The 27,669-nt window shown below is 40.6% G+C and overlaps 1 protein-coding gene and 1 non-coding gene across 2 annotated transcripts; one reads left to right on the forward strand and one right to left on the reverse strand.

Annotated features, from left to right (window-relative positions):
- Positions 1-4,431: 4,431 nt before the first annotated feature.
- Positions 4,432-27,486, forward strand: LOC130950118 (uncharacterized). The gene is made up of 3 exons (XM_057878664.1): positions 4,432-5,061; positions 27,121-27,288; positions 27,418-27,486. The coding sequence occupies exons 1-3, from the start codon at positions 4,432-4,434 to the stop codon at positions 27,484-27,486; spliced, it is 867 nt and encodes a 288-aa protein (XP_057734647.1).
- On the reverse strand, positions 9,109-9,212 carry LOC130952229 (small nucleolar RNA R71). The gene has a single exon (XR_009074410.1). It is a non-coding gene; the product is annotated as a small nucleolar RNA R71 (small nucleolar RNA).
- Positions 27,487-27,669: the final 183 nt, after the last annotated feature.

The raw sequence follows: 27,669 nt of genomic DNA on the forward strand, positions 1-27,669 counted from the left end.
TCATTAAAAACTGCACTCTCTTTGGTTACATAACCTAAACCAGATTTTTCAAACAATGGTCTTTGACTTGCAAGTAATTTGTCCAAGTTACTAGAACTTTGAGCAAATTTTGCTAAATCACCATTCAGCCTTTTAACAATTTCATTTAATCTTTCATTTTCAGCAATAAGCTCTTGAGAAGGATCCACAATGTGCTTTCCTTTTATTTTTTCAAGTTCAGATTTTAGAAATATGTTTTCTTCAATAATTTTCAAAGCACATTCAGTTTCTTTCACCTTTTCTCTCAAAAAACCATTTTTAGCTTTCAACATTTCTTTTTTAGATTTGCATTTAGTGTATTTTCCAACAGTTTTGAGGAATTTAGTGTAAAATCATCTATTATAGCATGTAAATCATCTATGGACAAGTCATAGTAATTTACCTCATCAAGATGATCATTACCAGCCATGAAGCAGAGTTTATCTTCACCTTCAGAATCTTCTTCCTTATTCGAGTCATTCTCAAGATCCTCCCAAAATGCCATGAGCACTCTCTTCTTTTCTTTCTTCCCTTTGTTCTCCTTCTTGAGCTTTAGACAGTTGAACTTAAAATGTCCAACCTCCTTGCATTGATGACAAGTAACCTTGCTCAAGACCTTCTTGTAATCCTTTGAGCTTGAACCCTTATGTTTGCCTTTGTTCTTCATTATTCTTGTAAGTCTCCTAACAAAAAACATAAGTTCATCATCTGAAATATCATCACTAGACTCACTCTCTTTTGATTCTATTTTTGACTTGAGGGCTATTCCTTTTTTCTTTGAGTCCGGATTTGTGTGTGTGGCTTCATAGGCAAGGAGTTTTCCTCTCAACTCATCATAGATTATAGGGCTTAGGTTATTGCTCTCGACTAGGACAGTGGTAGTAGTTTCTCATTCCTTTGTGAGGCTTCTAAGGAGTTTTCTCACTAGTGTTTGTTTTGAGTAGGTTGTTCCCATAGCATCAAGGTTGTTGATTATAATTGAGAATCTCTCAAACACTTCATCAATGCTTTCTCCATCCTTTATATTAAACATCTCGTACTCTTTTCGCAGCATATCAATCCTCGTTTCTTTGACTTGTTTAGCGCCTTTGTGTGTAACCTGGAGTTTCTCCCAGATTTCTTTGGCTGTCTTGCATCTAGACACCTTTCGGTACTCTTCAAAGCTGATAGCACAGTGAGGAAGGTTGATGGTTTTAGCATTCAACTCCATTTTCTTCTTGTCGTCTTTATTCCATTCAGCTTCTTCTTTTGGAGTCACCACTCCATCACCACTTGTTTTTGTTTGAATCTTGGGACCACTCACAATAATTTTACAGATGTTGTAATCAATGAATTGAATGAAGATTCTCATCCTTTCTTTCTACTAGTCATAGTTCTTCCCGTTGAAGAAGGGAGGCTTGTTGTTTGACTAGCCTTCAGTTAGAGTATAGGCAACTGTGGTTATGCCCAAGTTGTTTGCTATTGGACCTTTGCTCAAAGCAGTGAAGCTTGATTCTTGAGACCTTGACTCTAGATACCAATTGAAGGTTGTAGAAGGCTTAGAGAATGGAGGTTGAATCTGTGACATTCTTTTACTTTAATGAAATAACCCTTTTAAAACAAACTTTCAATCTGAATCTGTTTGAACTCAACAGCGAAAAATTTATGAGACAATTTATTTTTGTCTAATGAATATCAAAAAACAGAATAGAGTAGGGAAGAGTGAAGCTGACACCATCATGTATCTTGGTTCAGTTGCCTTGTGCAATGCAACCTACATCTAGTCTCCACCACAACAGTGGTGGAATTTCCACTATAGTTGAAGTATTACATACACCAATTCCACAGGATTGACATAATCCTTTCATTCTCAAGTTCTAACCTAACTTGACTTGGTTATGCTAATACCTAACTCTTCACTCTTAGTGCTAACCCAACTAAGAAAGGGATACCTCACTGGTACAAGATACAAGACACAGAACCAACCTAAAGAAATCTGAAATCACTCTAGGCTTTTCACTAAAGTGTATCTCTCTGCCTCTTTCCACTCTTAGGCTCTTTCAATGACTCTCTCATTTAGCCTTTTACCTCAAGAAATTACAGAAAGATAAACATTGAAAAGAAAATTACAATCTATAAAACATGAAGGAGATTGATGCTTTAATAGCCTCTTTGCTATGTGATGAACCAGATTTGCTTGCCTTTGGTTTAGTTCCTCATTCTGGCGGAATGCCCCTTTGACTAGGAAGCACTGTCCAAGTTGATGAACTTTTTCAGAGAACTCTTCTTAGAACATTGACCTCCAAACACTGGTTATCTCTCCTTGCTTCAGCAGAAATAAAATTTTTCTTTCTGTATCTCCTTACATGTTGCTAAGTTGCTTTCTACCAAGTCAACTCCTCGAGCTGTGTGCTCCCATCTTAGCCTTTCACTTTCTTCAATTAAGCCCCAAATTAGAGATTTTCAAGCTGTCTTTTTTTTGCTTGACCGAAGACATTTGAGTAGCAAAGAGAAAGTTGTTCAGTGGTAAACCCAAATCCGAACCATTAATAAGGTGCTTTGGCTCCAAGAAACTTTGTGAACCATTGGTTTACAACAGCGGAGATCAAAGACTTCTTTCTTCATTTAACCAAAAATGGTATCGCAGAAAGTTGGAGAAGAAGTGAAGAAATTAATATGCATGCAAATGGAAATAAATCACCTTTAACTTTTAACTCAACTTGATGGGTTTGATTTGGGTGATTAGACCTTTGCTTTCTTTGATTAAGCTTTCTCTTTCTTTAAATTTTTAAAGAAAATAACTTTTAATTCGAATTAAATTTGATTTTATTAGTTTCTAAAATTTCTCTTATGCACCAAATCTCTTGAAATTAATAATGAATTTAAAATTTAATATTTAAAATTTATATTTTAAATTTTGTTGTTTTTATTTTTTAATAAAATTTAGAGTAAAGGACATTTTCGTCTGTGACCTTTTTTTACGGACATTTTCGTCCTCAAGCAATAAAAAATACATTAAAGCCCCTGATCATTGAAAAATGTGGACATTTATGTCCCTCCGTTGATTTTTGTCATTTGCACTGGACGAAAAATGCTGAGGTGGCACAGGTGGCGCTGAGGTGGGATGTAATGGATGCCATGTGGCATGGGGCAAAAAGTTAGAGGACATATAAGTCCCTGGAGGCCAAAACGACGCCGTTTCGTCTCGTCCTCTTGAAACACAGTTGAATCCCTATATGCAATACCCAGAAGACCCATAGTTGAGTGAGAAAATTACAGAAAACCCTAATTCAAAGACGATCAAACTTCTTCGTCTATGTTTCTCCCTCCAAAAAATACAACACGTAGAAGAGCAAAAGGCCAGGGTTGATAGTTGGTGGCAGAGGCTGAGGAGAAGCTTCGTTCGAGGTCGTGGCTGGTGTCTTCATCACAAGGTAAGATTGTGATGCTTAGCTAGGAATGCAATGTGTTTGCATGTTTGCAGTGTAAGAAAGAAAGTGAAAAAGGGGTGTATTGCGTCCTGTGTAGGATTAGGGGGAGGGATTGTGTTCGGGAAATGTAGTTTCTTTCATGCATTGTGTTGTTTCCTTTTTTAATCGTAGTTCTGCACTGGTAAATTTCAGATGGTTGACGTGTTTGTGGTTCCGGTCTTTCATCATGGAGGGAACTTCGTAAGAGGAGTTGGTGAAAAGTTGGTTTATCAGAATGGAAAGGAGGAGAGGTTCCCTGAGATGGACCTAGACTTTGTTAATTTTGGAAACCTAGTGACACTATTTAAGGGTTTGGGCTACCAGTCATAGAAGGCAGTATACTGGTATGATCCATCAAGCACTAAATTTGAATCTGGGATAAACATATTGACTGGGGATGCAGGGATCAACGCAATGCGAGAGAACCTAATGAAGCACCCAGGGCGAGGTGAGTTCCATATATACTTTGACCATCCTGTCGACGAGCTAGAGGTTGTTGAGGATGCTGCCCAGGACAGAGATACTGCAGGGGAGGTGGGTGAAACTGCAGAGAAACTGAATTCTTCCTCTTCATCTGATGACGGGTACGAGAGCACAGAGGACATCTTGTACAAACCTCCGCCGGCTAGAATTGAGAGTGATAGCAGTGAGAGTGACAGGAATGGTGGGGTCACTGCTGGGAAGAGGAAAAGAGGAGTCAAGGGTAAGAAGAAGGTCGTTACGCCGATCAAGAAGGTTGTCACTCCAAAAAAGAAGGTAATTACTCCAAGGAAGTAGTTACACCAAAGAAGCAAGGAAGGAAGAAAAGACACTTTCGCACAAGGGTTAATGAAAGAGGGGAAGGAAGTGGGAATGGGACTGATGCACGTGGTAAAGCAAGAGATCAAGGACCTGATGTCCAGCCAGATTATGCAGTCGGGATGGGTTTTATGTCAGTGAGCTCCCAACGGAGGTGGAGGAGATAATGTTTGAGTATGAGTCTGAAGACTTACATACTCCCATATCATCTGATGATGAAGGCAGAGGTGAAAAGTTTCCAGAGTTTAATGATGAGTATGCTCATGGTGAGGGCAGGTTTGAGCTAGGAACTAGGTTTGCCACTGTAGAAAGGTTCAAGGAGGTAGTTAAAGATTCTTTCATTGCTGAGGGTCGGGAAGTGAAATTGATAAAAAATGACAAAGAGAGAGTGAGAGTGGGGTGTGGGGATAAGGAGGGCCCTTACTTGGTTCACTTATCATACAACAAAAGTCTGCAGTGTTATCAAGTGAAGACCTACCATCCAGAACCCACTTGTGCGAGGGATTTGGGCAGCAACGCTGCTGATCAACACTGGCTAAGTAAGAAGATTGAAAAGCGGATGTCCACCCAACCACACATGAATACAAAGGAGGCTACTGATTTTCTTAAAGAGGAATTTTCCCTCTGTCCCCATTCTAAAATGGTTTATAGAGCAGTGAAGGAGGCTAGGGAGAAGATCCAAGGAAATGAAAAGGAACAATATAATAGATCCAGGGATTATTGTGAGAAAATACTGAGGAGCAATCCAGGCTCATCAGCCAGGCTTGAGCTCATGCCAATTCCAGATGGCCCCCTTGTTTTTGATAAATTATACATTTGACTAGATGCCTGCAAACAAGGTTTCAAAGATGGATGTCGTCCCCTGTTGCATTTGGATGGGTGCTTTCTGAAAACATATTATGGTGGTTGGCTTCTGATGAGCGGATAATTTATACGCTTTTTGGCATTGTTTTTAGTATGTTTTTAGTATGATCTAGTTAGTTTTTAGTATATTTTTATTAGTTTTTAATTAAAATTCACTTTTCTGGACTTTACTATGAGTTTGTGTGTTTTTCTGTGATTTCAGGTATTTTCTGGCTGAAATTGAGGGACCTGAGCAAAAATCTGATCCAGAGACTGAAAAGGACTGCAGATGCTGTTGGATTCTGACCTCCCTGCACTCGAAGTGGATTTTCTGGAGCTACAGAAGCCCAATTGGCGCGCTCTCAACGGCTTTGGAAAGTAGACATTCTGGGCTTTCCAGCAATATATGATAGTCCATACTTTGCCCAAGATTTGATGGCCCAAACCGGCGTTCAAAGTCACCTCAAGAAATTCCAGCGTTAAACGCCGGAACTGGCACCTAATTGGGAGTTAAACGCCCAAACTGGCATAAAAGCTGGCGTTTAACTCCAAGAAGAGTCTCTACACGAAAATGCTTCATTGCTCAGCCCAAGCACACACCAAGTGGGCCCGGAAGTGGATTTTTATGTCATTTACTCATCTTTGTACACCTTAGGCTACTAGTTTTCTATAAGTAGGACCTTGTACTATTGTATTACATATCTTGGTAGCTATCTTTGAGTTTTATGCTATCTTAGATCATTGGGAGGCTGGCCTCACGGCCATGCCTGGACCTTGTTCTTATGTATTTTCAACGGTGGAGTTCTACACACCATAGATTAAGGTGTGGAGCTCTGCTGTACCTCGAGTATTAATGCAATTACTATTGTTCTTCTATTCAATTCCGCTTGTTCTTTGTCCAAGATATCACTTGTTCTTCAACTTGATGAATGTGATGATCAGTGACACTCATCACCATTCTCACCTATGAACAAGGTGACTGACAACCATTCTTGTTCTACAAGCATCCGAGGCTTAGTGAATATCTCTTGGATTCTTTAACTGGAATCTTCGTGGTATAGGCAAGAACTGATGGCGGCATTCAAGAGAATCCGGAAGGTCTAACCTTGTCTGTGGTATTCTGAGTAGGATTCAATGATTGAATGACTGTGACGTGCTTCAAACTCCTAGCAGGCGGGGCGTTAGTGACAGACGCAAAAGAATCAATGGATTTTATTCCGGCCTGACCGAGAACCGACAGCTAAATTCCGCTATGCTGTGACAGAGCATATGCAATCGCTTTCACTGAGAGGATGGGAGGTAGCCATTGACAACGGTGAAACCCTACACGAGCTTGCCATGGAAAGGAGTAAGAAGGATTGGATGAAGACTGTAGGAAAGCAGAGAGACGGAAGGGAAGGCATCTTCATACGCTTATCTGAAGCTCCCACCAATGATATACATAAGTACCTCTATCTTTATCTTTATGCTTTATTCATCATCTATACCCAATTGAGTCTGCCTGACTGAGATTTACAAGGTGACCATAGCTTGCTTCATAGCAACAATCTCCGTGGGATCGACCCTAACTCACGTAAGGTATTACTTGGATGACCCAGTGCACTTGCTGGTTAGTTGTGCGAAGTTGTGTTTTATGCCATGGTATTGAGCACCAAGTCTTTGGAGCCATTACCGGGGATTATTTGAATATGGACAAAGTAGTGTTCACAATTTCGTGCACCAAGTTTTTGGCGCCGTTGCCGGGGAATTAAATGTCCTAACTACGGTTTCGCATTTGTTCCCTGCAATAACAGTGCCATGTTTTGATCCGGCAACGTGCACCAAGTTTTTGGCGCCGTTGCCGGGGATTGTTTGTGTATGGACAACTGACGGTTCATCTTGTTGCTTAGATTAGGTATTTATTTTATTTTATTTTTTTCGAAATTCTTGAAGATGAATTCTAGAGTTTCATGGTGATTTGTTGAAATCTGGCTGGCTGAGAAGCCATGTCTAATCTCATTGGACCGAGGTTTCAACTTATCATCACAGAAGCTTGTTGATTTTTATCAATCTTGCTTTTGGAGCAGTGATCTGCTAAGGCTTGGCTGGCCTTTGGCCATGTCTAGTGTTTTGGACCGAAGCTTTCTTTGAAAGCTTGGCTGGCTGTGAAGCCATGTCTAATTCCTGGACCGGAGTCTTAGACTAGCATTGCACTGATTCCTGGAATTCTCATTAAGAATTTTGATATCTTTTTTCACTTAACTTTCGAAAATCACAAAAAAAAAAAATTTCACAAAATTTTAAAAACCAAAAATATTTGATGTTTCTTGCTTGAGTCTAGTGTCTCATCTTAAGTTTGGTGTCAATTGCATGCATTCATTCATGTGTCTTAAGGATCTTCAAGTAATTCTTGATGATTTCTTACTCTGATCTTTGAATTCTTTTGATTTGAGTGTTTATGTGACTCATGTAGTGTCAGTAGTATACAAACTGCTAAGTTTGGTGTCTTGCATGCATTGTTATTTGTTTCTTGTTGCATTTTAATTATTAAAAATCCAAAAATATTTTTAATTTGTGTCTTTTCAAGTCAATAATACAAAGAATTGAAGATTCAGAACATACTGCAGAGGAATTATACAGAAAAAGCTGGGCATTCGAAAATGCCCAGTGAAGAAGGACAGACTGGCGTTTAAACGCCAGCCAGGGTACCTGGTTGGGCGTTTAACGCCCAAAAAGGGTGCATTTTGGGCGTTAAACGCCAGAATGGATACCATTCTGGGCGTTTAACGCCAGGATGGTGCAAGGGGGAAGATTTTGTTTTCAAATCAATTTTTTTTTTTCAAGTTTTCTAAGCTTTTCAAAATCAAATCTTTTTCAAATCATATCTTTTCAATCAAATGTTTTCCAAATCAATTTCTTTCCTTTTTCAAAGGTACTTACTAACAATTAATGATTTGATTGAACATCTCAAATTTGTTACCTTTTCTATTGAGAAAGGTTTAAAGTTTGAATCATATCTTTTCTTGTTAGGCAAGTCATTAATTTTCAAAATCAAATCTTTTAAAAATTGTTTTCAAAACATATCTTTTAAAATTGTTTTCAAATCAAATCTTTTCAATCATGTCTTTTTAATCACATCTTTTTCAAAATAAGTTTTCAATCAAATCTTTTTAAATTTCAAAATCTTTTTCAAAAATCACTTGATTTCTTTTCCACTTGAATTTTCGAAAATTATCAATCAATTTTTCAAAATGTTTTTGACATCTTTTTAATTAATTTTCGAAAATTCTCTTCCCTCCTTCCCACATCCTTCTATTTATGGAGTATAACTCTTTCTTAATGCACAATTCGAACTCTATCTAATCAAGTTCGAATTTTTCTACCTCCTTCTTCTATTTTTCTTTTCCTCTGACATCTCAAGGAATCTCTATACTGTGACATAGAGGATTCCACATTTTCTTGTTCTCTTCTCTTTCATATGAGCAGGAGCAGAGACAAAGGCATTCTTGTTGAAGCTGACCCTGAACCTGAAAGGACCTTGAAGCGAAAGCTAAGAGAAGCTAAGGCACAACTCTCTGCTGAGGACCTGACCGAATTCTTCAAAGAAGAAGAACCCATGGCAGCCGAAAACAACAACAATGCCAACAATGCAAGGAAGGTGCTGGGTGACTTTACTGCACCTACTCCCGACTTCTATGGGAGAAGCATCTCTATCCCTGCCATTGGAGCAAACAACTTTGAGCTTAAGCCTCAATTAGTTTCTCTAATGCAACAGAATTGCAAGTTCCATGGACTTCCAATGGAAGATCCTCATCAGTTTTTAGCTGAGTTCTTGCAAATCTGTGACACAGTCAAGACTAATGGGGTTGACCCTGAGGTCTACAGACTGATGCTATTCCCTTTTGCTGTAAGAGACAGAGCTAGAATATGGTTGGACTCTCAACCTAAAGATAGCCTGGACTCTTGGGAAAAGCTAGTCAATGCCTTCTTGGCAAAGTTCTTTCCACCTCAAAAATGGAGTAAGCTTAGAGTGGAAGTCCAAACCTTCAGACAGAAGGATGGAGAATCCCTCTATGAAGCTTGGGAAAGATACAAACAATTAATCAGAAAATGTCCATCTGACATGCTTTCTGAATGGAGCATCATAGGTATTTTCTATGATGGTCTCTCTGAACTATCCAAGATGTCTTTGGATAGCTCTGCTGGAGGATCTCTTCATCTGAAGAAGACGCCTACAGAAGCTCAAGAGCTCATTGAAATGGTTGCAAATAACTAATTCATGTACACTTCTGAAAGGAATCCTGTGAACCATGGGACTGGTCAGAAGAAAGGAGTTCTTGAGATTGATACTCTGAATGCCATACTGGCTCAGAACAAGATATTGACTCAACAAGTCAATTTGATTTCTCAAAGTCTGTCTGGAATGCAAAATGCACCAAGCAGTACTAAGGATGCTTCATCTGAGGAAGAAGCCTATGATCCTGAGAACCCTTCAATGGAAGAGGTGAATTACCTAGGGGAACCCTATGGAAACACCTATAATTCTTCATGGAGAAATCACCCAAATTTCTCATGGAAGAATCAAGAGAAACCTCAACAAGGTTTCAATAACAATAATGGTGGAAGAAACAGGTTTAGCAATGGCAAGCCTTTTCCATCATCTTCTCAGCAACAGACAGAGAATTCTAAGCAGAACCCCTCTGACTTAGCAACCATGGTCTCTGATCTAATCAAAACCACTCAAAGTTTCATGACTGAAACAAGGTCTTCCATTAGGAATTTGGAAGCACAAGTGGGACAGCTGAGCAAGAAAATTACTGAACTCCCTCCAAGTACTCTTCCAAGCAATACAGAAGAAAATCGAAAAGGAGAGTGCAAAGCCATAAACATGGCCGAATCTGGAGAGGAAAGAGAGGAAGTGAACGCCACTGAGGAAGACCTCAATAGGCATGCACTGACCTCCACTGAGTTCCCAAATGAGGAACCATGGGAATCTGAGGCTCAAAATGAGACCATGAAGATTCCATTGGACTTACTTCTGCCTTTCATGAGCTCTGATGAGTATTCTTCCTCTGAAGAGGACGAGTATGTCACTGAAGAGCAAGTTGCTAAATACCTTGGAGCAATCATGAAACTAAATGACAAGTTATTTGGAAATGAGACTTGGGAAGATGAACCTCCTTTGCTCACCAAGGAACTGGATGACTTGTCTAGGCAGAAATTACCTCAAAAGAGACAAGATCCTGGGAAGTTTTCCATACCTTGTACCATAGGCACCATGACCTTCAAAAAGGCTCTGTGTGACTTAGGGTCAAGTGTGAACCTCATGCCTCTCTCTGTAATGGAGAAGCTAGGGATCTTTGAGGTACAAGCTGCAAGAATCTCACTAGAGATGGCAGACAACTCAAGAAAACAAGCTCATGGACTTGTAGAGAATGTTTTGGTAAAAGTTGAAGACCATTACATCCCTACTGATTTCATAGTCCTAGAGACTGGGAAGTGCATGGATGAATCCATCATCCTTGGCAGACCCTTCCTAGCCACAGTAAAGGCTGTGATTGATGTTGATGGAGGTGAACTGATCATTCAAGTGAATGAAAAATCCTATGTGTTTAAGGCTCAAGGATATCCCTCTGTCATCATGGAGAAGAAGCATGAAGAGCTTCTCTCAAATCAGAGACAAATAGAGCCCCCACAGTCAAACTCTAAGTTTGGTGTTGGGAGGCCACAACCAAACTCTAAGTTTGGTGTTGAACCCCCACATTCAAACTCTAAGTTTGGTGTTGGGAGGTTCCAACATTGCTTTGAGTATCTGTGAGGCTCCATGAGAGCCCTCTGTCAAGCTACTGACATTAAAGAAGCGCTTGTTGGGAGGCAACCCAATAATTATATTTTATATATTTCTCTTTGTTATTTTATGTTTTTTGTAGGTTGATGATCATAAGAAGTCACAAAATCCATTGAAAAAGCAAAAACAGAATGAAAAACAGGAAGAAAAATAGCACACCCTGGAGGAAGAACTCACTGGCGTTTAAACGCCAGTGAGGCTAGCAGTTGGGCGTTTAACGCCCAGTCTGGCACCATTCTGGGCGTTTAACGCCAGAAAGGGGCACCAGACTGGCGTTAAACGCCAGAAAAGGGCAAGAACCTGGCGTTAAACGCCAGGAATGGGCACCAGCCCGGTGTTTAACGCCAGAAATGCCTCAAAACGTGATTTTGAGCAACATTTGGTGCAGGGATGACTTTTCCTTGACACCTCAGGATCTGTGGACCCCACAGGACCCCCACCAACCCCACCACCACTCTCTCTCTTCTTCCCCCATTCACCAATCACCTCATTACCTTTTTCCCAAAAACCCTTTACCTATCAAATCCCATCTTTCTCTTCACCACTCACATCCATCCTTCATAAAACCCCACCAACCTCACCCTTCAAATTCAAACCACTTTCCCTCCCAAATCCACCCATAATGGCCGAACCCATCTCCCCCCTCTCCTATATAAACCCTTCTTCACTCCTTCATTTTCACACAACCTTAAAAACACTTCTCCCCCTCTTTGGCCGAATACACTAAGCCATTCCCTTCTTCCTCATTTCTTCTTCTTCTACTCTCTTCTTCCTTCTTTTGCTCGAGGACGAGCAAACCTTTAAGTTTGGTGTGGTAAAAGCGTTGCTTTTTCATTTTTCCATAACCATTTATGGCATCCAAGGCCGGAGAAACCTCTAGAAAGAGGAAAGGGAAGGCAAAAGCTTCCACCTCCGAGTCATGGGAGATGGATAGATTCATCTCAAGGGTGCATCAAGACCACTTCTATGAAGTTGTGGCCTTGAAAAAGGTGATCCCCGAGGTCCCCTTTTCACTCAAAAAGGGTGAATATCCGGAGATCCGCCATGAGATCCGAAGAAGAGGTTGGGAAGTGCTTACCAACCCCATTCAACAAGTCGGAATCTTGATGGTTCAAGAGTTCTATGCCAATGCATGGATCACCAAGAACCATGACCAAAGTATGAACCCGGATCCAAAGAATTATCTTACTATGGTTCGGGGGAAATACTTGGATTTTAGTCCGGAAAATGTAAGGTTAGCATTCAACTTGCCCATGATGCAAGGAGATGAACATCCTTACACTAGAAGGGTCAACTTTGATCAAAGGTTGGACCAAGTCCTCACAGTCATATGTGAAGAGGGCGCACAATGGAAGAGAGATTCAAGAGGCAAGCCGGTTCAATTGAGAAGGCATGACCTCAAGCCCATGGCTAGAGGATGGTTGGAGTTCATCCAACGCTCAATCATTCCCACTAGCAACCGGTCCGAAGTTACTCTAGACCGGGCCATCATGGTTCATAGCATCATGATTGGAGAAGAAGTGGAAGTTCATGAGGTCATAGCCCAAGAACTCTATAAAGTGGAGGACAAGTCTTCCACCTTGGCAAGGCTAGCCTTTCCTCATCTCATTTGTCACCTCTGTTATTCAGTGGGAGTTGACATAGAGGGAGACGCCCTTATTGATGAAGACAAGCCCATCACCAAGAAAAGGATGGAGCACACAAGAGACCCTACTCATCATGAGATCCCTGAGATACCTCAAGGGATGCACTTTCCTCCACAAGACTATTGGGAGCAACTAAACACCTCCCTAGGAGAATTGAGTTCTGGTGCACGAAATTGCAATAACACTTTTGCAATCCCGCACAACTAACCAGCAAGTGCACTGGGTTGTCCAAGTAATACCTTGCGTGAGCAAGGGTCGATCCCACGGAGATTGTCGGCTTGAATCAAGCTATGGTTATCTTGTAAATCTTAGTCAGGATATCAGAAATTATCAGGATTGATTGTGAAAAGCAAAAGAACATGAAATGGTTACTTGTTTTGCAGTAATAGAGAATAGGTTGAGGTTTGGAGATGCTCCATCTTCTGAATCTCTGCTTTCCTACTGTCTTCTTCATCAAACACGCAAGTCTCCTTCCATGGCAAGCTGTGTGTAGGGTTTCACCGTTGTCAGTGGCTACCTCCCATCCTCTCATTGGAACGATTCCTAATGCCCTGTCACGGCACGGCATTCCATATGTCGGTTCTCAATCAGACCGGAGTAGAATCCAGTGATTCTTTTGGCGTCTGTCACTAACGCCCCGCCTTCAGGAGATTGAAGCACGTCACAGTCATTCAGTCATTGAATCCTACTCAGAATACCACAGACAAGGTTTAGACCTTCCGGATTCTCTTGAATGCCGCCATCAGTCTAGCTTATACCACGAAGATTTCGATAAAAGAATCCAAGAGATAACTACTTAATCTAAGGTAGAACAGAGGTGGTTGTCAGGCACATGTTCATAGTTGAGAATGATGATGATTGTCACTGATCATCACATTCATCCGGATTAAGAACAAGTATTATCTTAGAATGGAAGCAAGCATGATTGACTGAGAAACAGTAGTAATTGCATTAATCCATCAGTACACAGCAGAGCTCCTCACCCCCAACCATGGGGTTTAGAGACTCATGCTGTGGAAGAAAAGGTGTACAATATCATAAGGTCGCATTCCGTACTGATTACAAAGTCAAAAGGTCCTATAAGTAGTAAACTAGTATCCTAAGGTTTACAGAAATGAGTAAATGACAGAAAAATCCACTTCCGGGCCCACTTGGTGTGTGCTTGGGCTGAGCATTGAAGCTTTTATATGTAGAGACGTTTTCTGGAGTTAAACGCCAGTTCTCATGCCAGTTTGGGCGTTTAACTCCAAGTTTTATGCCAGTTCCGGCGTTTAACGCTGGAATTTCTGAGGCCGGTTTGCTACGCAGGTTTGGGCCATCAAATCTTGGGCAAAGTATGGACTATTATATATTGCTGGAAAGCCCTGGATGTCTACTTTCCAACGCCGTTGAGAGCGCGCCAATTGGGCTTCTGTAACTACAGAAAATCCGCTTCGAGTGCAGGGAGGTCAGAATCCAACAGCATCTGCAGTCCTTTTCAGTCTCTGGATCAGATTTTTGCTCAGAACCTTCAATTTCAGTCAGAAAATACCTGAAATCACAGAAAAACACACAAACTCATAGTAAAATCCAGAAAAGTGAATTTTAATTAAAAACTAATAAAAATATACTAAAAACTAACTAAAAGATACTAAAAACATACTAAAAACAATGCCAAAAAGTGTACAAATTATCCGCTCATCACAACACCAAACTTAAATTGTTGCTTGTCCCCAAGCAACTGAAAATCAAAATAGGATAAAAAGAAGAGAATATACTATAGATTCCAAAATATCAAAGAAACATAGCTCCAATCAGATGAGCGGGACTAGTAGCTTTTTGCCTCCGAACAGTTTTGGCATCTCACTCTATCCTTTGAAGTTCAGAATGATTGGCATCTATGAGAACTCAGAACTCAGATAATGTTATTGATTCTCCTAGTTAAGTATAATGATTCTTGAACATAGCTAATGTATGAGTCTTGGCTGTGGCCCAAAGCACTCTGTCTTCCAGTATTACCACCGGATACATACATGCCACATACACATAATTGGGTGAACCTTTTTTGATTGTGACTCAGCTTTGCTAAAGTCCCCAATTAGAGGTGTCCAGGGTTCTTAAGCACACTCTTGTTGCCTTGGATCACAACTTTATTCCTTTCTTTTTCTTTTTCTTTCTTTTTCTCTTCTCTTCTTTTTTTTTTCGAAAATTTTTTTTTTCTTTTACTGCTTTTTCTTGCTTCAAGAATCAATTTGATGATTTTTCAGATCCTCAATAACAGTTCTCTTTCTCCTCATTCTTTCAAGAGCCAACAAATTTAACATTCTTAAAAAAAACAAATTCAAAATACGTATGCACTGTTCAAGCATTCATTCAGAAAACAAAAAGTATTGTCACCACATCAAACTAATTCAACTAGTTTCAGAGATAAATTTCGAAATCCTGTACTTCTTGTTCTTTTGTGATTAAAGCATTTTTCATTTAAGAGAGGTGATGGATTCATAGGACATTCATAACTTTAAGGCATAACTTTAATTTTATTAATTATGAATTAAGAACAAGACTCAAAAATAAATATAAGATTAAACTAGAAAATAAAAATAGAGAACAAAATAAGATAAAAAAATGCAAAAACATAGGCTTCTAATGATGGAGGTGTTCACAGAGTTAGGACTCAACAACCTTGATTTTGAGAAGTGGATGCTCCCTCAGCTTGAGATGAGAGCTTTTGGCGCTTCAATTCTTGGATTTCACGCCCCTGCTTCTCTTGTTCCTTCAGCAATTTGCAGATCATGCAGTTCTGATTCTGCTGTTCTTCCTTCAGTTGCTCCATAGTCTCTTGCAACTTGTTGATAGATGCTTCTAGGCTGGCCCAGTAGCCAATTTCAGGGAATTCAGGGAGGAACTCATGCGCCCTCCTCTTGATAGAGTTGTCTTGCACTTGTCCTTCTATTGACTTCTTGGTGATTGGGTGTTCAATGGGTATGAACTCATCTACTCCCATCTTCACCCCAGCCTCTTTACAGAGCAAGGAGATCAAGCTTGGGTAAGCCAATTTGGCTTCAGTGGAATTCTTATTTGCAATTGTGTAAATCTCACAAGCAATCACATGATGCACCTCCACTTCTCTTCCAAGCATAATGCAATGAATCATCACTGCTCTCTTGATGGTAACCTCAGAACGGTTGCTAGTGGGCAATATGGAACGCCCAATAAAGTCTAGCCAACCTCTTGCAATTGGTTTGAGGTCTCCCCTCTTGAGTTGGTTTGGGACACCCTTTGAATTGGTTATCCACTTAGTTCCAGGGAGGCATATGTCCTCTAGAACTTGATCCAACCCTTTATCTACTCTCACCATCCTCCTATTAAAGGAGTCAGGATCATCTTGCAGTTGAGGCAACTTGAAGATTTCTCTCATTTTGTCCAGATGGAAGTACATAACTTTCCCTCTGACCATGGTTCTATAGGTATGGTAAGCAGTTCCAGTCATTCTCTGCTTATCTATTAGCCACAGATTTGAGTAGAATTCCTGAACCATGTTCCTTCCAACCTTTGTCTCAGGATTGGTTAGAACTTCCCATCCTCTGTTTCGAATTTGCTCTTGGATCCCCGGATATTCATCTTCTTTCAGATCAAATTTAACTTCCGGGATCACTGACCTCAGACCCATTATTTTATGATAATGGTCTTCATGTTCTTTGGTTAAGAACTTCTCTTCATTCCAAAGATTCTTTGGATTATTCTCTTTCTTGCCTCTTAAATTGGTTTGTTTTCCCTTAGGAGCCATGATATTGATGAATCTTGGCTTAGTGATCACGGAAAAGCACACCAAACTTAGAGGTTTGCTTGTCCTCAAGCAAAAGGAAAGAGAGAAGAGAGGGGGAGGAAGAGAAAATTCGAATGGTGTGGGCAAAAGGGGGTTCCAAACGTGAATTTATAAGGGAGGGGAGAAGAGATTTCGAAAAAATAAAAATTTGAAAGGAGATTTGAGAAGATATGAAAAGAAATTGAGAAAAGGGTGAGTTTTTGAAGAAGATTTGGGATTAATTTGAAATAGATTTGAAGAATGGTTTTGATTTGTGAAGATTTGAAAGTGAATAATGGAAGGTTGAAGTGCATTTATGTAGAAGAGTATGGTTAAAAAGAGGAAAGTTTGAAAAAAAATTGAGTTGAAAACAAAAATGTGGTCCCCCCACCAAGCTGGCGTTAAACGCCCAGAATGGCACCCATTCTGGCGTTTAACGCCCAATTGCTACCCCTTTTGGGCGTTTAACGCCCAGCCAGGTGCCCTGGCTGGCGTTAAACGCCAGAAATCCTTTATCACTGGGCGTTTTTCCAAAACGCCCAGGATGCTGCACACCTGGCGTTAAACGCCAAGAATGGTGCCCATTCTGGCGTTTAACGCCCAAAATGGTACCATTACTGGCGTTAAACGCCCAGAATGGTGCCCATTCTGGCGTTTAACGCCCAAAATGCCCCTTACTGGCGTTTTTTCGCCAGTAAGCTCATTTTCTCTGCTTTTTGAGCTGAATCCTTCTGTTACTCTGTGAATTCCTTCATTTTTTGATATTTACCTCTGTAAGAACAAATCATACAACCTACTAATGACTGGGTTGCCTCCCAGTAAGCGCTTCTTTACTGTCTTTAGCTGGACTTTCACTGAGAATCACTCTAGTCTCAGTTTTGAGCACTCCTGCTCAAAGTTTCCTTCAAGATAATGTTTGATTCTCTGTCCATTAACAATGAACTTCTTATCAGAATCAATATCCTGAAGCTCAACATATCCATATGGTGACACTCCTGTAATCACATATGGACCCCCCAACGGGATTTGAGTTTTCCTGGAAACAGTTTGAGCCTAGAGTTGAAGAGCAGAACTTTTTGTCCTGGCTCAAAGACTCTGGTTGACAATTTCCTGTCATGCCATTTCTTTGCCTTTTCCTTATAGATTTTTGCATTTTCAAAGGCATTGAGTCTGAACTCCTCTAGCTCATTCAGCTGTAGCAGTCTTTTTTCACCAGCTAACTGTGCATCCATGTTTAGGAATCTGGTTGCCCAGTAGGCTTTATGTTCCAGTTCCACAGGCAAATGGCAGGCCTTCCCATACACCAATTGGTATGGAGAGGTGCCTATAGGAGTCTTGAATGCTGTTCTGTATGCCCACAGAGCATCATCCAAGCTCTTTGCCCAATCCTTTCTTCGGGCCATTACAGTCCGTTCTAGGATTCTTTTTAGTTCTCTGTTAGAGACCTCTGCTTGCCCATTTGTCTGTGGATGGTACGGAGTTGCCACTTTGTGGCTAATTCCATATCTGACCATAGCAGAGTATAGTTGTTTATTGCAGAAATGAGTGCCCCCATCACTGATTAGCACTCTGGGAACGCCAAATCTGCTGAAAATGTTCTTCTGGAGGAATTTCAGTACGGTCTTAGTATCATTAGTGGGTGTAGCAATTGCTTCTACCCACTTAGATACATAGTCCACTGCCACCAGAATGTAAGTGTTTGAGTATGATGGTGGGAATGGCCCCATGAAGTCAATTCCCCATACATCAAACAGCTCTATCTCTAATATCCCTTGTTGAGGCATGGCATATCCATGAGGCAGGTTACCAGCTCTTTGGCAACTGTCACAGTTACGCACAAACTCTCGGGAATCTTTATAGAGAGTGGGCCAGTAGAAGCCACATTGGAGGACTTTAGTGGCTGTTCGCTCACTTCCAAAATGTCCTCCATACTGTGATCCATGGCAGTGCCATAGGATCCTCTGTGCTTCTTCTCTGGGTACACACCTGCGGATCACTCCGTCAGCACATCTCTTAAAGAGATATGGTTCATCCCAAAGGTAGTACTTGGCATCTGAAATTAATTTCTTTCTCTGTATGTAACTGTACTCTTTGGGTATGAACCTCACAGCTTTATAGTTTGCAATGTCTGCAAACCATGGAGCTTCCTGAATGGCAAATAATTGCTCATCTGGGAAAGTCTCAGAAATCTCAGTAGAAGGGAGGGACGCCCCAACTACTGGCTCTATTCTGGACAGATGATCAGCTACCTGATTCTCTGTCCCTTTTCTGTCTCTTATTTCTATATCAAACTCTTGCAGAAGCAACACCCATCTGATAAGCCTGGGTTTTGAATCCTGCTTTGTGAGTAAGTATTTAAGAGCAGCATGGTCAGTGTACACAATCACTTTGGATCCTACTAGGTAGGATCTAAACTTGTCAATGGCATAAACCACTGCAAGTAATTCTTTTTCTGTGGTTGTGTAATTCTTCTGTGCATCATTTAGAACACGGCTGGCATAATAAATGACATGCAGAGGTTTATTATGCCTCTGTCCCAACACTGCACCAATGGCATGATCACTGGCATCACACATTAATTCAAATGGTAATGCCCAATCTGGTGCAGAGATAACTGGTGCTGTGACCAGCTTAGCTTTCAGGGTCTCAAATGCCTGCAGACACTCATTATCAAAGATAAATGGAGTGTCAGCAGCTAGCAGATTACTCAGAGGTTTGGCAATTTTCGAAAAATCCTTGATAAACCTTCTGTAAAATCCTGCATGTCCCAGAAAGCTTCTGATTGCCTTAACATTGGCAGGTGGTGGTAATTTTTCAATTACCTCTACCTTTGCCTTATCCACCTCTATTCCCCTGCTTGAAATTTTGTGCCCAAGGACAATTCCTTCAGTCACCATAAAGTGACATTTCTCCCAGTTTAAAACCAGGTTGGTCTCTTGGCATCTTTTCAGGACAAGTGATAGGTGGTTAAGACAGGAGCTAAATGAGTCTCCATATACTGAGAAGTCATCCATGAAGACTTCCAGAAATTTCTCTACCATATCTGAGAAGATAGAGAGCATGCACCTTTGGAAGGTTGCAGGTGCATTGCACAGACCAAAAGGCATTCTCCTATAGGCAAACACGCCTGAAGGGCAGGTGAATGCTGTTTTCTCTTGGTCCTGAGGGTCTACTGCAATTTGGTTGTAGCCTGAATAGCCATCCAAAAAGCAGTAATAATCATGGCCAGCTAGTCTTTCTAGCATTTGGTCTATGAATGGTAAAGGAAAATGATCCTTTCTGGTGGCTGTATTGAGCCTTCTGTAGTCAATACACATGCGCCACCCTGTGACTGTCCTTGTGGGAACCAGTTCATTTTTTTCATTATGAACCACTGTCATGCCTCCCTTTTTGGGAACAACTTGGACAGGGCTCACCCAGGGGCTATCAGAAATAGGATAAATGATCCCAGCCTCTAGTAATTTAGTGACCTCTTTCTGCACCACCTCCTTCATGGCTGGATTTAGCCTCCTCTGTGGTTGAACCACTGGTTTGGCATTATCCTCCAACAGGATCTTGTGCATGCATCTAGCTGGGCTAATGCCCTTAAGATCACTTATGGACCACCCAAGAGCTGTCTTGTGTGTCCTTAGCACTTGAATCAGTGCTTCCTCTTCCTGTGAATTTAAAGCAGAGCTTATAATCACTGGAAAAGTGTCACCCTCTCCCAGAAATGCATATTTCAAGGATGATGGTAATGGTTTGAGTTCAGGCTTGGGAGGCTTATCCTCCTCCTGAGGAATTTTCGAAAATTCCTTTACTTCCTCTAGTTCTTCTTGATCAGGTTGAGCATCTTTGAAGATGTCCTCAAGCTCTGATTCTAGGCTTTCAGCCATATTGATCTCTTCTACCAGAGAATCAATAATGTCAACGTCCATGCAGTCTTCTGGTGTGTCTGGATGCTGCATAGCTTTCACAGCATTCAACTTGAACTCATCCTCATTGACTCTCAGGGTTACTTCCCCTTTATGTACATCAATGAGAGTTCGTCCATTGCTAGGAAAGGTCTTCCTAGAATGAGAGTTGCACTTTTGTGCTCCTCCATTTCCAGCACCACAAAGTCAGTTGGAAAGGCAAATGGCCCAACCTTGACAATCATGTCCTCTATTATGCCTGATGGTGTTTAATGGAACCATCAGCAAGTTGGAGGCATATCCTGGTTGGTTTGACTTCTCCAGTCACCCAAGCTTTCTGATAGTGGATGCAGGTATTAGATTGATGCTTGCTCCAAGATCACATAGGGCTATCTTGGTGCAGGCGCCTTCTAATGTGCAGGGTATCATAAAGCTTCCAGGATCTTGAAGCTTTTCTGGTAAGCTTTTCAAAATGACTGCACTGCATTCTTCAGTGAGAAACACTTTTTCAGTTTCTCTCCAATTCTTCTTATGGCTTAAGATCTCTTTCATGAACTTAGCATAAGAGGGTATTTGCTCAAGTGCCTCTGCAAACGGAATCTTTATTTCAAGAGTCCTTAGATAGTCTGCAAAGCGGGCAAATTGCTTATCCTGTTCCGCTTTGCAGAGTTTCTGAGGATAAGGCATCTTGGCTTGATATTCTTCAACCTTAGATGCTGCAGGTTTATTCCTTACAGAAATGGTTGAAGAGGCCTTGTTAGGGGGATAATCATCAGAACTCTCAGGTGCCTGATTCTCCTTGGGCGTTTGAACGCCAGGAGTGGATGAAGTTTGGGCGTTAAACGCCAACTTCTCCCCCTTTTCTGGCGTTTGAACGCCAGAACTGGGCAGGGAATGGGCGTTTAACGCCAACTTTCCTTCCCTTTCTGGCGTTTGAACGCCAATAATATTCCTCTCTGGGCTCTTACTGTCCTCAGAGGGATTTTGAACAGTGGCTTGGTCATCCTCTGTCAACTGTTCCTTAATTGACTTCTTGCTCTTTTGAGCAGTGGCATTCAGTGTTTTCCCACTCCTCAGTTGAACTGCTTGACATTCTTCTGTTATTTGTTTAGATATTTGCTGTTTTGCTTGATTCAACTGCAGTTCTATGCTCTTGTTAGCAACCTTAGTATCATGGAGCATTTCTTTAAATTCTGCTAACTGTTCTGTCATCAGGAGCAATTGTTGATTAAGCTCATTCATCTGTTCTTGAGGATCAGGATCATTGACTACTGCCATGACCTCTTCTTGTGGAACGAATTCCTTGCTAGAATATAAGTATTGGTTTCTAGCAACAATGTCTATAAGCTCTTGAGCTTCTTCAATTGTCTTTCTCATGTGTATGGATCCACCAGCTGAGTGGTCTAAAGACATCTGAGCTTTTTCTGTAAGCCCATAGTAGAAGATGTCTAACTGTACCCACTCTGAAAACATTTCAGAGGGGCATTTTCTGAGCATACTTCTATACCTCTCCCAGGCATCGTAAAGGGATTCATTATCCTCTTGTTTAAAGCCTTGGATGTCCAGCCTTAGCTGTGTCATCCTTTTTGGAGGGTAAAAATGATTCAGGAATTTTTCTGATAACTGTTTCCATGTCTTTATGCTTGCTGTAGGTTGGTTATTCAACCACCTTTTTGCTTGATCTTTTACAGCAAATGGAAACAGTAACAGTCTGTAGACATCCTGATCTACCTCTTTATCATGTATTGTGTCAGCAATTTGTAAGAACTATGCCAGAAACTCAGTAGGTTCTTCCTCTGGAAGACCGGAATACTGGCAATTTTGCTGCACTATGATAATGAGTTGAGGGTTTAGCTCAAAGCTGCTTGCTTTGATGGGAGGTACACAGATGCTACTCCCATATGCAGCTGTATTGGGGTTGGCATAGGACCCCAGAGTCCTTCTGGACTGGTTAATTCCACTTAAGTCCATAATGGACAAAAGGGAAATGATAACAATTGCACAGAGATAAATTTTGTTTTTGTTTTTTTTTTTTTTTGAAATAACCGAAAAATAAAAATAAAAAAAACAAAAAGGAAATTTAAAATAAAAATTCGAAAGTCAAAAGGAAAATAAAATAAGATTTCGAAAATTAGAAAGAAAATAAGATCAAAGCAAATTGAGAACCGAATCAATCAGTAAAAAAAAAGATTTTGAAAACAGCAATTAAGAAGATATGATTGAAAAATTTTTTATGAAAAAGATTTGATTTTTAAAAAGAGGAAAGAGAAAAACACAAAAAGACACCAAACTTAAAATTTTTAGAAAATCAAACACTAAATTTTCGAAAATTTTAAGAGAAAAACACAAAGAGGACACCAAACTTAGAATTTTTATGAATCAAAAAGGGACAAAGATTATAAAAAAAAAAAACGAAAATTTTAAAAGAAAAACAAAAGCATGCAATTGACACCAAACTTAGAATATAAAACTAGACTCAACTAAAAGACTCTAAACCAACAAAAAGAAAACAGTCCTAATCTAAGCAACAAGATAAGCCGTCAGTTGTCCAAACTCGAACAATCCCCGGCAACGGCGCCAAAAACTTGGTGCACGAAATTGCAATAACACTTTTGCAATCCCGCACAACTAACCAGCAAGTGCACTGGGTCGTCCAAGTAATACCTTGCGTGAGCAAGGGTCGATCCCACGGAGATTGTCGGCTTGAATCAAGCTATGGTTATCTTGTAAATCTTAGTCAGGATATCAGAAATTATCAGGATTGATTGTGAAAAGCAAAAGAACATGAAATGGTTACTTGTTTTGCAGTAATGGAGAATAGGTTGAGGTTTGGAGATGCTCCATCTTCTGAATCTCTGCTTTCCTACTGTCTTCTTCATCAAACACGCAAGTCTCCTTCCATGGCAAGCTGTGTGTAGGGTTTCACCGTTGTCAGTGGCTACCTCCCATCCTCTCATTGGAACGATTCCTAATGCCCTGTCACGGCACGGCATTCCATATGTCGGTTCTCAATCAGACCGGAGTAGAATCCAGTGATTCTTTTGGCGTCTGTCACTAACGCCCCGCCTTCAGGAGATTGAAGCACGTCACAGTCATTCAGTCATTGAATCCTACTCAGAATACCACAGACAAGGTTTAGACCTTCCGGATTCTCTTGAATGCCGCCATCAGTCTAGCTTATACCACGAAGATTCCGATAAAAGAATCCAAGAGATAACTACTTAATCTAAGGTAGAACAGAGGTGGTTGTCAGGCACATGTTCATAGTTGAGAATGATGATGATTGTCACTGATCATCACATTCATCCGGATTAAGAACAAGTATTATCTTAGAATGGAAGCAAGCATGATTGACTGAGAAACAGTAGTAATTGCATTAATCCATCAGGACACAGCAGAGCTCCTCACCCCCAACCATGGGGTTTAGAGACTCATGCTGTGGAAGAAAAGGTGTACAATGTCATAAGGTCGCATTCCGTACTGATTACAAAGTCAAAAGGTCCTATAAGTAGTAAACTAGTATCCTAAGGTTTACAGAAATGAGTAAATGACAGAAAAATCTACTTCCGGGCCCACTTGGTGTGTGCTTGGGCTGAGCATTGAAGATTTTATATGTAGAGACGTTTTCTGGAGTTAAACGCCAGTTCTCATGCCAGTTTGGGCGTTTAACTCCAAGTTTTATGCCAGTTCCGGCGTTTAACGCTGGAATTTCTGAGGCCGGTTTGCTACGCAGGTTTGGGCCATCAAATCTTGGGCAAAGTATAGACTATTATATATTTCTGGAAAGCCCTGGATGTCTACTTTCCAACGCCGTTGAGAGCGCGCCAATTGGGCTTCTGTAGCTCCAGAAAATCCGCTTTGAGTGCAGGGAGGTCAGAATCCAACAGCATCTGCAGTCCTTTTCAGTCTCTGGATCAGATTTTTGCTCAGAACCTTCAATTTCAGTCAGAAAATACCTGAAATCACAGAAAAACACACAAACTCATAGTAAAGTCCAGAAAAGTGAATTTTAATTAAAAACTAATAAAAATATACTAAAAACTAACTAAAAGATACTAAAAACATACTAAAAACAATGCCAAAAAGTGTACAAATTATCCGCTCATCAAGTTCCAACATGGGACAACTAAGGGTGAAGCACCAAGAACACTCCATTCTCCTCCATGAAATTAGAGAAGATCAAAGAATCATGAGAGAGGAGCAACAAAGACAAGGAAGAGACATTGAGGAGCTCAAGCACTCTATAAGACCTTCAAGAGGAAGAACAAGCCGCCATCACTAAGGTGGACCCGTTCTTTAATCTCCTTGTTCTTTAATCTTCTGTTTTTCGAAAATTATGCTTTGTGTTTGTCTATGTTTGTGTCTTATGATCATTAGTGTCTTAGTGTCTATGCCTTAAAGTTATGAATGCCTATGAAATCCATCACCTTTCTTAAATGAAAACTGTTTTTAATCAAAAGAACAAGAAGTACAGGATTTCAAATTCATCTTTAAAACTAGCTTAATTAGTTTGATGTGGTGACAATACTTTTTGTTTTCTGAATGTATGCTTGAACAGTGCATATGTCTTTTGAATTTGTTGTTCATGAATGTTAAAATTTGTTGGCTCTTGAAAGAATGATGAAAAAGGAGACATGTTACTGAGGATCTGAAAAATCATAAAAATGATTCTTGAAGCAAGAAAAAGCAGTGAATACAAAAAAAAACGAAAAAAAAGGGAGAAAAAGAAAAAGAAAGAAAAAGAAAGGAAAAGAAAGAAATAAAGTTGTGATCCAAGGCAATAAGAGTGTGCTTAAGAACCCTGGACACCTCTAGTTGGGGACTCTAGCAAAGCTGAGTCACAATCTAAAAAGGTTCACCCAATTATGTGTCTGTGGCATGTATGTATCCGGTGGTAATACTGGAAGACAGAGTGCTTTGGGCCACGGCCAAGACTCAATAAGTAGCTGTGTTCAAGAATCATCATACTTAACTAGGAGAATCAATAACACTATCTGGATTCTGAGTTCCTAAAGAAGCCAATCATTCTGAATTTCAAAGGATAGAGTGAGATGCCAAAACTGTTCGGAGGCAAAAAGCTACTAGTCCCGCTCATCTAATTTGGAGCTAAGTTTCATTGATAATCTGGAGTCTATAGTATATTCTCTTCTTTTTATCTTATTTGATTTTCAGTTGCTTGAGGACAAGCAACAATTTAAGTTTGGTGTTGTGATGAGCGGATAATTTATACGCTTTTTGGCATTGTTTTTAGTATGTTTTTAGTATGATCTAGTTAGTTTTTAGTATATTTTTATTAGTTTTTAATTAAAATTCACTTTTCTGGACTTTACTATGAGTTTGTGTGTTTTTCTGTGATTTCAGGTATTTTCTGGCTGAAATTGAGGGACCTGAGCAAAAATCTGATCCAGAGACTGAAAAGGACTGCAGATGCTGCTGGATTCTGACCTCCCTGCACTCGAAGTGGATTTTCTGGAGCTACAGAAGCCCAATTGGCGCGCTCTCAACGGCTTTGGAAAGTAGACATTCTGGGCTTTCCAGCAATATATGATAGTCCATACTTTGCCCAAGATTTGATGGCCCAAACCGGCGTTCAAAGTCACCTCAAGAAATTCCAGCGTTAAACGCCGGAACTGGCACCTAATTGGGAGTTAAACGCCCAAACTGGCATAAAAGCTGGCGTTTAACTCCAAGAAGAGTCTCTACACGAAAATGCTTCATTGCTCAGCCCAAGCACACACCAAGTGGGCCCGAAAGTGGATTTTTATGTCATTTACTCATCTTTGTACACCTTAGGCTACTAGTTTTCTATAAGTAGGACCTTGTACTATTGTATTACATATCTTGGTAGCTATCTTTGAGTTTTATGCTATCTTAGATCATTGGGAGGCTGGCCTCACGGCCATGCCTGGACCTTGTTCTTATGTATTTTCAACGGTGGAGTTTCTACACACCATAGATTAAGGTGTGGAGCTCTGCTGTACCTCGAGTATTAATGCAATTACTATTGTTCTTCTATTCAATTCCGCTTGTTCTTTGTCCAAGATATCACTTGTTCTTCAACTTGATGAATGTGATGATCAGTGACACTCATCACCATTCTCACCTATGAACAAGGTGACTGACAACCATTCTTGTTCTACAAGCATCCGAGGCTTAGTGAATATCTCTTGGATTCTTTAACTGGAATCTTCGTGGTATAGGCAAGAACTGATGGCGGCATTCAAGAGAATCCGGAAGGTCTAACCTTGTCTGTGGTATTCTGAGTAGGATTCAATGATTGAATGACTGTGACGTGCTTCAAACTCCTAGCAGGCGGGGCGTTAGTGACAGACGCAAAAGAATCAATGGATTTTATTCCGGCCTGACCGAGAACCGACAGCTAAATTCCGCTATGCTGTGACAGAGCATATGCAATCGCTTTCACTGAGAGGATGGGAGGTAGCCATTGACAACGGTGAAACCCTACACGAGCTTGCCATGGAAAGGAGTAAGAAGGATTGGATGAAGACTGTAGGAAAGCAGAGAGACGGAAGGGAAGGCATCTTCATACGCTTATCTGAAGCTCCCACCAATGATATACATAAGTACCTCTATCTTTATCTTTATGCTTTATTCATCATCTATACCCAATTGAGTCTGCCTGACTGAGATTTACAAGGTGACCATAGCTTGCTTCATAGCAACAATCTCCGTGGGATCGACCCTTACTCACGTAAGGTATTACTTGGATGACCCAGTGCACTTGCTGGTTAGTTGTGCGAAGTTGTGTTTTATGCCATGGTATTGAGCACCAAGTCTTTGGAGCCATTACCGGGGATTATTTGAATATGGACAAAGTAGTGTTCACAATTTCGTGCACCAGCTTCTAGCAGCAGTTGCTCAGGATGCCAACAACCAATTTTATGTTGTTGCCTATGGAGTGGTCAGGGCTGAGACTAAGGAAGCCTGGAAGTGGTTCCTGACCAATCTGCAAGGGGACATAGGAGACGATGCTAACCATGGCTGGAACTTCATATCGGACCAACAGAAGGTAAAACCAGTTTATGGTTATTTTCATTGTTCTGCATTTATTTTAGGGTCATTTCTAATTTGTTGATGATATTCATTGCTACCTAGTTGGTTAATTTCATTGCTATGTGGTTGATAATGTTGTTGGCAGGGTTTGCTTTCTGCATTGAAGGAGGTCATGCCACACGCTAAGCTCCGCAATTGCGTTATGCTTATGTGAAAAAACTTCATCAATCGCTACAAGGATCTGTACATTCGACAAGTTGTGTGGGAGTGTGTCAGGTGCACAACTGTTGCTGAATTCAAAGAATGCATGGAGAAGTTGAAGACAGTTAACAAGGGTGCCTGGGAGTACCTCAGCAAATTTGAACCTGAGACATGGGTGAAGGCTTACTTCTCCCAT

This window comes from Arachis stenosperma, chromosome 9 (genome assembly GCF_014773155.1).
Source record: "Arachis stenosperma cultivar V10309 chromosome 9, arast.V10309.gnm1.PFL2, whole genome shotgun sequence".
In the NCBI taxonomy this organism is placed as follows: Eukaryota; Viridiplantae; Streptophyta; class Magnoliopsida; order Fabales; family Fabaceae; genus Arachis; species Arachis stenosperma.